This window comes from Eufriesea mexicana, unplaced genomic scaffold (genome assembly GCF_001483705.2).
Source record: "Eufriesea mexicana isolate 0111107269 unplaced genomic scaffold, ASM148370v2 scaffold422, whole genome shotgun sequence".
In the NCBI taxonomy this organism is placed as follows: Eukaryota; Metazoa; Arthropoda; class Insecta; order Hymenoptera; family Apidae; genus Eufriesea; species Eufriesea mexicana.
Window position 1 is genome coordinate 653264 of NW_016908602.1, and position 12669 is coordinate 665932.

At 30.3% G+C, this 12669-nt stretch overlaps 5 protein-coding genes across 5 annotated transcripts in view; 4 read left to right on the forward strand and 1 right to left on the reverse strand.

The window, feature by feature from the left end:
- Positions 1–17, forward strand: part of LOC108545451 (uncharacterized) — a 1773-nt gene extending 1756 nt beyond the window's left edge. Inside the window, exon 3 of the mRNA XM_017897075.1 lies at positions 10–17. Within this exon, the coding sequence (XP_017752564.1) occupies positions 10–17 (8 nt within the window). The remainder of the gene's footprint in view (positions 1–9) is intronic.
- Positions 18–59: 42 nt separating this feature from the next.
- On the forward strand, positions 60–3089 carry LOC108545461 (facilitated trehalose transporter Tret1). The gene is made up of 5 exons (XM_017897087.1): positions 60–182; positions 517–696; positions 1315–1511; positions 1730–2036; positions 2424–3089. The coding sequence occupies exons 1-5, from the start codon at positions 107–109 to the stop codon at positions 3050–3052; spliced, it is 1389 nt and encodes a 462-aa protein (XP_017752576.1). The 5' UTR covers positions 60–106; the 3' UTR covers positions 3053–3089.
- A 702-nt stretch (positions 3090–3791) lies between these two features.
- LOC108545452 (odorant receptor 67c) lies at positions 3792–5463 on the forward strand. Its single transcript, XM_017897076.1, has 5 exons — positions 3792–3948; positions 4045–4351; positions 4442–4702; positions 4870–5233; positions 5407–5463. Exons 1-5 carry the CDS (start codon positions 3792–3794, stop codon positions 5461–5463), a joined length of 1146 nt encoding a protein of 381 aa, XP_017752565.1.
- Positions 5464–5913: 450 nt separating this feature from the next.
- LOC108545453 (putative 3-methyladenine DNA glycosylase) lies at positions 5914–8078 on the forward strand. Its single transcript, XM_017897077.1, has 6 exons — positions 5914–5970; positions 6035–6117; positions 6418–6553; positions 6622–6831; positions 6914–7123; positions 7690–8078. Exons 2-6 carry the CDS (start codon positions 6091–6093, stop codon positions 8076–8078), a joined length of 972 nt encoding a protein of 323 aa, XP_017752566.1. The 5' UTR covers positions 5914–5970; positions 6035–6090.
- Positions 8079–8423: 345 nt separating this feature from the next.
- dor (vacuolar protein sorting-associated protein 18 dor) overlaps positions 8424–12669 on the reverse strand; it is a 6256-nt gene continuing 2010 nt past the window's right edge. Inside the window, exons 5-20 of the mRNA XM_017897085.1 lie at positions 12324–12500; positions 12169–12216; positions 11725–11914; positions 11541–11662; positions 11221–11436; positions 10982–11098; positions 10802–10914; positions 10613–10724; positions 10356–10538; positions 9852–10169; positions 9644–9779; positions 9354–9575; positions 9138–9289; positions 8960–9057; positions 8582–8887; positions 8424–8487 (exon numbers count right to left, since the gene is read on the reverse strand). Coding sequence (XP_017752574.1) covers positions 8424–8487; positions 8582–8887; positions 8960–9057; positions 9138–9289; positions 9354–9575; positions 9644–9779; positions 9852–10169; positions 10356–10538; positions 10613–10724; positions 10802–10914; positions 10982–11098; positions 11221–11436; positions 11541–11662; positions 11725–11914; positions 12169–12216; positions 12324–12500 — 2574 coding nt within the window. The remainder of the gene's footprint in view (positions 8488–8581; positions 8888–8959; positions 9058–9137; positions 9290–9353; positions 9576–9643; positions 9780–9851; positions 10170–10355; positions 10539–10612; positions 10725–10801; positions 10915–10981; positions 11099–11220; positions 11437–11540; positions 11663–11724; positions 11915–12168; positions 12217–12323; positions 12501–12669) is intronic.

The window sequence follows — 12669 nt, forward strand, 5'->3', positions numbered from 1 at the left end:
TGCTATAAGTTTCATGAATTATATGAGTCAGTTCGGATAACTTCATCCGACCTGGCAAGGCAGGCACCTCGCATCCTGCACATCTTGCCTGGCATCCAAAGTCAAGATGTCTGCGGAAAACCCCAAAAAAGATACAGATAAAAGCATCACGATCTGGCCGCAATGGCTAGCTGCTTGTACACGTGAGTATAGTTAAACTAAAGTATACAATTAAATATTATTCCATTTCTAAATTAAAGAAATTCTCATACGCGAACAATATTTCGAATCAAAGCTTGAACTTGAGCATCTTGATATCTAGAAAACGATAATAGTTGCATCACGTTTTCTGAAAGTTCACGAACACGACGTGTGCTTAACATTAAACTTGATCAAGACTCTCTAATACAATCTCTGATACATCAAAATGCGCCGCATCCCCTACATCAACGTGCTTGTAAAGCTATGTCTATGAATGAGCTAATGAAATTACTCTCGCATCCGTTGACACAACTGTTTCATGGCCGTTTGTGACAGTCAGCTTAGCTGTTATCGGAAGTGGTCTCGCGAATGGTTGGGTATCGCCGTACTTGGCTCAACTGACATCAACGGAAGCGAACATGCCTTTGAGACTGACAGATACCGAAGCGTCCTGGGTTGCTTCCCTTTTAAATCTTGGTCGCCTTGCCGGGGCTTTGCTCAGTGCAGTGTGTCAAGGTAAGGCTGTTTCTTCATTGTCAGAAAGAAAATTCATCTGGTCTGGTCTATTAATTTACTCTCTCTCTCTCTCTCTCTCCAGTCGTTTCACCGAGATATACCTAAACATGGAGAATTCTTTTAATTTATCTTTTCAAATGAAATATAACAGAATAGAACACTTGCCCAATTTAAATTGTTCAATATGCTAGAAATGTGCGATAACTTTCGCAAAACACGTATATAGTTCGTAGTTGACCCGATCGATACTCTCTTGCAGCACACGATCAAGTGACCAAGCAAGGCAAACAATGGTGATCAACATTGTTAATCGAGAATTGAATAAGAACAAGGCAGCCACGACTCAGCACGCGTAGAAAAACATGATACGAAATTGTGGTACGTAGAAAAGTAAATGCAAGCAAATAATTGATTCTCTATCGATATTACTTGTCGAAAAGAAGCACACTTGAAGTCCACTGAAATATACGAGTGATCTTTAAACCAAGATCCTCAAGAAACCAATAAAAAGAGCGAATTGAAAATTTCAGTGATCATTGAGCAGCTGTTAAGTTCTGAGTTGTGGTGATCTTGTTCTCAGGTAAATGTAACTTTAACATATCACAACATCATCTTCAGAGTATGTTGGACGGAAGTGGGTGCTTCTACTTAGTGGACTACCGTTGACAGCGAGCTGGGTATTCAGCATTTGCGCTACATCGGTCATGTGGCTCTACATCTCTAGATTCTGTTCGGGTATCGGATCAGGAATATTGTGGGCTGCGTTGTCCTTATATCTAAGTGAAATCGCCAATCCGAAAATTCGTGGATCGCTGGTAAATTCTTATTAAGTCACTCTTAAACCGTACAAGATAATGAAAATTTTTCTATGATCAATTTTTACTTCAAATATTTATCGAAGATCATTAGTTAAACATTCTGATTTCGTGTATCGATTAAACTGATTCAATACGATACACTTTTTTTTTTTTGTTATCCATATAAATATTCTCATTCTTGTTCGATAAAGTCATACCTGTGGTCACGTCTTCAGATAGTCATGAACGTGAATGCATCTTCCTTCGGTATGTTCTTGGGCAATGCAATGGGTCCTTATCTGTCCATGGAGATATTCGGGTACGTGAGCCTCGTTCCGAATATCCTCTTCATGATCCTCTTCAGTTTGATACCCGAATCACCCTACCATTACCTCCTGCACGGGGATATCGACAAGGCCGAGGCATCCTTGAAGTGGTTTAGGCGAGAAGCTGACGTCAAAGCCGAGATGCAAGATCTTCAAGAATTCGTCGACGGAGCTGAAACTAATATTTTCCTAAAGTTGAAGGAGTTCCTTATGCCAAGTACTCACGATTCTCTTTTTATTTAAACATTTCTACAAAAGTTAACGACAAAAGAATTCATTGTTTACGCAGAACAACTTTAATTTCTTCTAGAAATTTCATGTTTCATTACAAACGTTTCGCTTAAACGTAATTATTAACGTTTAAATATCTCAAATTGTTTTCGTGAAAATTAATGTCGTTAACTTATGTCCATCAAATATATTAAACACAGTATTTCTACTAGATTAGTTTCCTCTTGCGATTTCCTGCAAACTAATCTAAAACAACTTTCGAAAGCTTCATAATCCGTCTGTTCTCGTTGTAATGAAAATTTGAAGTACTGAACTTAAGAAATTAATACCAACAGATACTAACAATTCCGAATTTCTCTCTACTTTATTTCAGGTAATTTAAAGAAACCCCTCATCGTAATTGGTGTCTACGTGTTCTCTTATGTGAGTGGATACAGTGCTCTGAACTCTTATGCAGAAATAATCCTGACAAAAAGCGAAATTAGCATAAAACCCAGCATAGTGGTTACGATCCTTGGATTGTCCACGATTGTCGCCGGTTCGACAGTCACGTTGCTAGTTGACAAATTGGGCAGAAAATATCTTTTAATAATGTCTAGTATAGGAACATCGATATCCTTAGCACTTTTAGGATTACACTTTCATCTTCTTTCATTGGAATACGATCCCAAAAGTTTGACGTGGTTGCCGATATTCGCTTTATTATTTTTCAATTTGTCTATGTCTTGTGGACTGCAGCCGATTCCAAATACACTTTTAGGTGAAATGTTCACTGCAAATTTAAAAACCATGGCATCGTTATGCGTAAGTACAAGCAATGCTTTGTTATCATTCACAAGTACAAAAACTTATCAGCCTTTGTTGGATTTAATCGGCGACAAATTCGTGTATTGGAGTTATAGTATCTGCCTGTTATTTTCGGTACCGTATGTACATTTTTTAATCCCAGAAACGGCAGGCAAAAGCCTTTTAGAAATCCAGCGATCGATAAAAAAATGGTAATGCGTGGAACTTTTTCAATTTCATAATAACTTTACGATGCCCAAAAATCGTTGAAAAGCGAACAAAAACTAGAAGACTATAATTTATATCATTTACAAAATGTACGTTACCGTATGAAGACTCATTCACTCGTTGTTATTTTTCATTTCATTGTTTCACGATATATCTTCATAAATAAGAAAAAAACAATGCTCAAAAGTAGACTAAATTATTATAAGTGTATTATTATTGTTAATTATTATACCTTTCATATGTCAATACGACGAAGCTCTATCTTCTTGAAATATAATAACGAAGAGAAGTAAAAATAAGGACGAACCCTTCGTGCTGTTTCTTCTATACGATTCGACAATCTACTAAGCACGTTAAAGCTTCTACTTTGTTGCATGGAAGAACGTTATATCAATTTGTGTATTGGTCCCGCGACTTACAGCATTCAACTATACATTCATCAAACTGTAAATCAAAAAACAGGCAAAGTATAGAGAAATGTGTATGGAATGGTGACATTAATATTTAATGCTTTAAGTGAAGAGAAAACGCAAACGAAACCTTATGTTTTAGTATCTAGCCTATAATATCGCCATAAAAAATTCTATCAGGAAAATTTCGTTGAGACATATATGTGAATAGGTTTCACTCGTAGACACGCATCCAATTTCGCATAAGGGAGAACATGAAAGAACTATCTAATACGTCTATCGATTATTATATACTACCGAATAAGATCTTGTGTACTATGGCTGGAATGTGGCCTATTGACGAGAAAAGTTCGACATGCAGCAAAGTATTTGCATATTTTCGCTTGATATTTGGATTAACGGCAGTTAGTAGCATCTTAGTGCCCGAAATTATGGCCATAGTGTCAAATTGGGGCGATATAAATATCCTAGCGGGTAAGTTTAAGTATACAATTGACTTAAATTTCACATTTTTCCGAACAATACTTTATCCTCTGACAACGTAACAAATAAAATTCCTTCTGGAATAAGGAGTAGGATGTGTTTTAACAACAGTGGAACAAGTGTGGTTCAAAATGATTTATCTAATAGCGAGACGAGAAAGGACATACAGACTTTACAACGAAATACGTGCACTGTGGGATTCTTCCAGCATTCCTAAAGAAAAACAACCTTATGTAAAAATTGCTTATTGGGCACGAATTATTACAATAGTTTTTTATTCGTCCTGCATGTGCAATGTGTTCACCTTTACGATTGCTTCAGCAATCGATTACTTCAGTTTCGAATACAACATCAGTAACACTGATAATAAACGAAATTTACCTTTTACTGTTTGGTAAAAATCATTTTAAAATCATTTAATTTATGCCATTACGCATTAATTTATATTATTAAAAATTCATATTGTACTTAACATCACTATTAGGTATGGAACGGACATCTCTGCATCCCCTACCTTCGAAATCGCTTTTGTTTGCCAAGTTATATCATCAATGATTTGTGCTGCTGTAATTTCCGGCTTAGATGCTTCGTTTATGACCACCATTTTGCATGTATCTGCACAATTTAAATTAATCAGCACCTGGATTAATAATATCGGAATTGAAGTCAATCACGATCCTGATCATACGCAAAAGTTCAAAATGGAATTAATCAAATGCATTCGCCATCATCAACGAATGATACAGTAAATATCTGTTTCTAATAATTCTATTTCTAATCCCGTTCTATTCGTAATTTTATTTATTAATTTTTTTTGTTTATCTTTGTTACATTTATAAGCAAAAATTTTTCATCAAATTATAGAAATTTAATTTTATTCGAACCTTTAACAATATTACTACTCTTACACAGTGTGGTGAATAATGTAAATAATTTATTAACCCCGATCATTTTCATGCAACTTCTTACGAGCGGAATGGAAATTTGTTTAAGTAGTTATGCAATACTCGACAACGGGACAACAAATGCTAACCTGCTAAAATTTATATCTTATTTCATTTCCATGGGGGTACAACTCCTATTATGGTGTTGGCCAGGTGAAATTCTTGTCCAAGAAAGTCAAAATATAGGACATGCAATCTATTTCAATATACCATGGTACAATTTGCCGCCGATTTATCGAAAATATCTTTGCTTTATGATTGTTAGGGCGCAACAATGCTGCATGATTACAGCATTAACTTTCCAAACACTGTCTATTCATACGCTATCAATGGTAAGTAAACGTTTGCTAAATGTTTCATGACGAAAAATAACAACTGAAAAAAATCGGAATAAAACATTTTATATTAAACTGTGTTGAGTTTTGAAAATATTTTATATAAAAAAAATCGATTATTGCAAAATTAAAGTGACGAAATGAAGGTTAAGATCTAAATTTTATTTCAGGTATTCAACAAAGCTGCCTCGTATTTTACTTTATTACGGCAAATACAACAAAAATAAATCTCAAATGCATGATTGACGCAATCTATGATCTCGCTCATAGTAAAAACAATTCATATCGAAGATAGTTGAATGTACACGTATAACAGCGTGGCATTCTTCTACAATAGTTCAAAACTAGCCTGTAACTGATTAAGAAAATATATCCGCGTTTCTTATTATACCTGCTATTATTGTTCAATCGAATGTAGATGTTGCCCATAATATCCAATCTAAAAATCCTCGTCAATCGCGGAATGTTACAGAGTGGTATGTATTAATTAATTTGCTATAAACAAATTATATTCTCAAACAAAAACATAACAATTTGTTATCTTATTATTTTACAAACTATGGAGATAATGCCATTTCTCAATATGTTTCAAAGCACGAATCAGTATAATAACGCGAATAAAAGTTATCTGGTCATCTCAAACTTACTTTCAACGTGGTAACACTGATATGTGACGTTTAGTGTCTTGCGGGAAAACTTCATTGCACTTGAATTTTGAATTTAACATTCTTTAGGTACCTATCTAACCTAAGTCGATAATATTAAAAAATATATTATAATCTATTTTACTTTTCGTAGAAGTTGTTACTCATCAAATATTTAACGAATTTCGGTTTGTGGCTCACATTTCACTAATGAAGAGAACACGATCAACTTCGAAGGTACGTTCTATTCAAAAAAAAAAAACAGTGATTGTAGTGATGAGCTGAAAACTAACTCAAAGGTTAATTATTACTATCTATTCATTTTTTTAAGTGAATCAATTAAATCGTAATTCACATTATTTTGTATATGTGCAGCTTTTCATATTTGCTTTTCCAGTAAGAAAATAAAATTAAATTTAATATTTGTAACTATACTAAAATATTTGTAATTTGATCATGTATAACTTATATTTCTTTTTCATAATTATTTTAATATTCATCTATATTATTTCTAAATAGAATAAAAAAATTTAATAGGATATTGAAGAGCATGCAATGATTCAACATCAAAATTTAAGTGACATAGCAGAAACACCAAGACCTTTGTCAAAAGATATCCAAACTCACAAACAAGAACATGGAAGTAAACTTAACTTGAAAAGTTTGCAAGATAGTAAGTCTTGCAACAATACCCATCCATTATATTTGATGTAGATTTTCATATAATTTATATGTATATAGGAAGCAAAAAAGTTAATGTGGATTTTGAACCAAATACATGTCCTCCAAAAAATAAACTTAGAGCAGTGGTGGATCTTAAGATGATGCAAGAAGAGTTAAAACAATTGGAAGATCCACCATTAACTCCATGGGAAAAAGAAATATGTTCAAATAGACTGCCATACTCATTTTTTAATTGTCCCTGTGAAGAATTAGCACAAAATTTGTTAGGTAATTTTCATTATTCAATTCCCTCGATTATTTAATGTATATAATAAAAGTATGCAACATTAATATCAACTTATATATCCAGGAAAAATATTAGTTCGTTATCTAGAAAATGGAACTATTTTGAAAGGAAGGATTGTTGAAACAGAAGGATATTTGGGAGTAATTGACAAAGCATCGCATACATATAAAAATAAAATTACTCCTCGTAATATACCAATGTACATGCCACCAGGTACTGTATATGTGTATATGACATATGGAATGTATCATTGTTTCAACATATCCAGTCAAGGTGAGTGAAAAATAAATAAGAGTTAAAACAGAAGTTAGGTAGAATTTAATATTGTAAATAATCAATGTAATCTGCTAAAAACATACCTAGTACTTTGTCAAAATATATCTAGAGTCAGGTGCACATGTATTAATTAAAGCAATTGAACCAATACATGGTCTTGAGTATATGGAATTATTAAGAAACATGGAATTAAAAAAAAATAAAACAGGAAAAAAAATAGTAAAACATGTCAAAAATTTTAAAAGATATGAACTTTGTAATGAGCCAATCAAGATTTGTACAGCTTTTGCTATTGATGAAGATAATTTCAATAAAATAAAGATTTATGAATGTAGTGATTTATGGATAGAATGTGATCCTTATATAAAATCAACTACTATTGTAGCAGCAAATTCTGATAATTCAAAAAATAGTAAAGAAAAAGTATGGAGATATTATGTGTTAGGAAGCTCTAGTGTTAGTCACAGAGATACTGAATCTGAAGAACATGCTTATAATATTTAAGAATTTCCATTTTTGTATTTATTATTTTTCTATAAAAAATTCTCCTGGTAAGATTTTAGGTGAAGGATGTGCTGTTCTAATAAGAGCTATTGAACCTTTAGAAGGTATTGAATATATGACTAATCAACGAACTTCAAAGGGATTATCAAATGCACCTAAAAAGCTTTCAAAAAATTTAAAAGTTCATGAATTATGCAATGGTCCATCAAAGTTATGTATGGCTTACCAACTTCATAAAAATCATAGTAAATATTCTTTATGTTCTTGGAAATGTTTATGGATTGAAAATGGCAAAAATGAAAAAATCGACATTGTTAAATGTCGTAGAATAGGAATAGATAACTATGGAGAAGAATGGATAAATAAACCATTACGATATTACATTCATGGGAATAAAGCCGTGAGTAAACGAAATAAAGAAGCAGAATTACATTTGGGAATTAGTTAAATTATAATTAGTACACTATATTTATATTTATATTTATATTTTGAACATATTTTAAATTAATGTTTTTCAATGTGCTTAACATATTACAAAGATTTATACTTCCATATATGTATACTCTAATGCGTACAACATCGTAAAATTTACATTTTATATTATTTTAAATCTATCCTAGTTTCTTATTTTTTACAAATAATTATAATGCACATATAAAATAAATAATCTTCATTATTGATAAAGTACAATAGATATTCTATTACAAATATTAATTTTGATAAATAAATGTAATATACAACAAAGATGTATATGCTTTGGAATATTTTGAAAACAAACAGTATTTTATGCTACTCATATCCATTCCTTCATTACTCTCTCATAATCTTCTTCTTCAATAAATGGTTTATTTATAGACCTGGAACATGAATTTCATTATTTTAATCCATTTTGCTTTAAAATAGTTATATATACACATTTACATATAAATATGAATTAATAAGATAATTTACTCTATCATAAGTTCTCCACAATATAAACATTCAGAGGCTATTAATTCATCAATGTCAGCTTTAATTTGATCTTTTTTGGATAAAGATCCAACTGATCTAGTATCTTCAGGTTTATTTGAAAGAGCAGTAAGTTGGCATTGAAGATGGGCGAATTTTGTTCTTTGATCCACTGACAACATTGGTGTCAATGTAGCTACAAGACAATCACTGTGAAATTTATGTCCACATGAAAATATATAAAAAGATCGTAATAATAACTGAACACCACATATATTGCATGTATCTTTTGTATGTATAAAGGTACATCTAAAAAAATTTCAATAATATTACATCCCAAAATTACATCACTGAATAATTTACCATTATTTGAAAATTTACCTTGTTCTGTACTCTTGTATATCTTTTCTAATAAGTTCTGCTGCATTTGTTGCTTCTTCCATTTCCTCTTTCAAATCTTGAATATGTTGATTGTATTCCTGTCAAGTACAATTAAAATAAATACTATTTGTATACATAATTAACAACTATATATGTACTATCTTCAAAATTATTTCACCTGTAATGAATTACAAATAGCATTCTTAAAATGATCTATAGTAACAAAATCTGAAAAGAAAGGTAATATGTCTTCTATTCTGATTATATCACAATTCTGTAAAGACTTCATTGCTTCTTCTATGTCATCTTTTTCTCGAACCACGTGTTCCGCTAAAATTAGGATGAGTAAATATTGAGATAAAATATCATATTTTTACGTTAAATTCTTAATTACCAATTTTTAACCATAATTTTTTCCTTAATTCATCGTCATGATCAGAAGGCATAACTGCTATTTGTTTAGCAAGATCAACACTAATTGTTAAAGCTAAATCAACTGCTGTTGTCCATAACCCAAGTAAAGCAGACAATTGTACACATGCTTCTGTTAAGCCAATTTCTTGACACAATCGTAATGCATAATGCACATCATAATGAACCATATTTATATCTTGTCCTGAAGTAAATTTAAGCGTCTCCATTAAAAATATTGCTTCATGAAAAGAATATAGTTTGAAAAGTCACCTTGAGAACTGATATAACGCATTACTTCATCTTGCTTATAACGAGCATATAATGATAATAAAAAATTATGGATTGCTTGTTCCTGACAGCTTTGTTTATAAACGCAAAATTCTAAATATCTGATTACTTCTTTTGCCTATGATGCCAAACATTGATTAATTGTTATAAATTTTAAAATCTGGATAAAATAAGAGATTAAATATCTTACATGCTTTTCATCACTATTACAAGCTATTAAAGCTGGAAGAAGCTTAGATGGTTTTAATAAAGAACCCTGTGATATCAGGACTGTCATTGCAGGTCGTGGTAATTCTTGTAAAAGAATACCAGCAAACTGATAAAATAACTCTTTATTGTTTTGACTTTCTAAAACCTCAAGAGCTTCAATATAATTATTTTTATATAAGTATTGACGTATCACTTCTTCATAGTTGCAGTGCATTATAGCCCAGCGAATAAGATTGTCTTTGTCACCATGACTTGCCATTAAATCATATATAGTACTACGATTTTTTTTTATACATTCCTGGAACTAAAATAGTATTTCCTATCTCAAAAATCTTTTTATCATTAATTAATTAAAGAAATACACATTGATTATTGACTTCCATTCTCTACTACGCCATTCATACACCTGTCACTCGCTACGACAAACACTCTCTTCATTTTCCCATACCACACATACAATAATATTATATTTAATAGTCAATACCTCAACTTTTGGTGTAGCTAAAAAACTATCGAATTGTTTCTGCAATTCTAAATATTGTGGATCATTTAAATACGACGTATTATTACTTCGTAATACACCCATTTGATTCATAAATAATTCAATTACCCATACAACAATCATAGTTATTTGGGTTTTATCTTGTGTTTTTAATCCTTCAAGTTTCTAAATACAAAAAACTGAATTATTGAAAACGTAAATTTAAATAACTTGGAGTAACAAATATCACAATACAATACCTTTTTAAGAAATGTTTTCAATGCCTCTATTTGCCATTCTTGTAAAAATTTTAAACAAATTTCTTCAAATGATGAATGAGTATCAGCATAAATAAGAGCACTTTTTTCGTATCTATAACATAATGTTCAAAATAATTTTATATCTATGTATTACATAGTAAATGATAAGTATATGCATTGTTAACTTACTCCTTATTTTTAAAGAGCATTTCTGCTTGCTTTACAAATACTTGATCTATATGTGCTGGATTATCTTTACAATATTGTTTTGCAAGTTCAAATTCACCTTTATCAATATAAACCTATTTAAAAGTAATATGTGTATTTATTAATTTAAATAAAAATATTATGCTAACGTTTTAATTTTACCTGCCAAACATTTCTATCTTCTTTATTGACTTTATATTTAAATACCGCTTTCTCACTATAAGCCCATATAGAACGTGTTACATGATCTTTGGTAATGTTAAGTAATTTTGTAGCTGTCTATATAAATGAAAATTAATAAAAAAATTAATAATATCATTTTAAATGTCAGAAATTACATTAACTCTATTATAATTTTGGTTCCTTATACATTAAGAGAAAAACATGTTTATTATACATACATCATTATAAATATCTTCAAATATCAAGTCCTGATTCAAAAGTGACATGCCTTTTACACGATCTGTATAAAGTAATAATGCATGAAATTCTGTTAAAATGAAAGATAATGGTGCAGTAGTTGTTTGAGAAATATTGCTCCCCATCAAGCTTGTTTCAGGACAAGTTAACATTTGCTGATTTGTTAATACACTTTTTGGATCTACCTTTGGATTGATCTAATAATTTCAAAATATATAAAAATTAATTTTACGGACAAAAGGTTTCACAAATAAAAAAAAAATTTACAAATTTATATAAATCTTATTAAAATAATTACTACCTGAGCATATAGTATACCAGTTTCTGTTAACCAGCCAAAAGATTTTGGTAAAGCACCAAGTGCAGGATAATACAATTGAATTTTAGAATAAGGTAAGTGATTTATTACTTCATTAAAACTTTCTGAAAAAAAATTACTTTGATCATAAATATAATTAAATAAAATATACATAATAAATAATTACCTTGTACATTCAAATATCTGTTAAAAACTTGTTGCAACAAAGGTTTCTCTTCTGGATTCTGTACTGCTCCAATATATTGATAAATTCTCATAAGAGTGGTAACAATAATCACATATTTGTCAGTATTTGGTATTTTATGGAACTCTAAACCAGTGATTGGTGGTTTACTATTTTTTCCTATATCAAATACCTAAAATAAATAATAATTAAACACTGGTTGTATAATAATAATATACAATACTATCTTATGACATGATAAAGTATGATTATGATATGAAAACAGCAGAATATAATAAGCACACATTAAAATGATTCAGAAATCATAATTTTTTTATAAGTATATATAATGCTACATTACATTATTTATTTTTTTAAATTCAGACATTTGTATATTTCTAGCATACTGATGTTTTGCACATGCAAAAAGTATAGTTTCTAACTCACCAATCCTTCTACCTCTTTAGCACCATAAAGAGGTAAATAGTTAGGAAGCTTTGGACATAATGAATAATGATATAAGGGAAACACTTCTATTATTATGAAATGATAATGTTTACTGACAATGATACTAAAAGTTAATTTATCTATTTTATTTATACCTGACGCCAATACTGCTCCAAACTTGTATTAAATATTTTATCACCATCTAAACCAATTTCTGTTTCAAGAATGAGACCTTTTGAAGTTCCCAAAAGAATTGGACCTGTGGTAGTTTCAGAAGAATTTGAAAAATTCCATCCAACAGCAGTAATCTCATGACCCTTGAATTTACTTGCCTAAATGAACAAATCTTGAAGACTATATTTCTTTTAAAACAATATACATTTATATAAATTGATATAAACTTTTATCATATATAAAATATATTATTTTTATTATACCTATTTATTTTATTTACCTGTTTTAACTTTCTTGTTTTTCTGTGTAAATAAAATAATTCAGGGG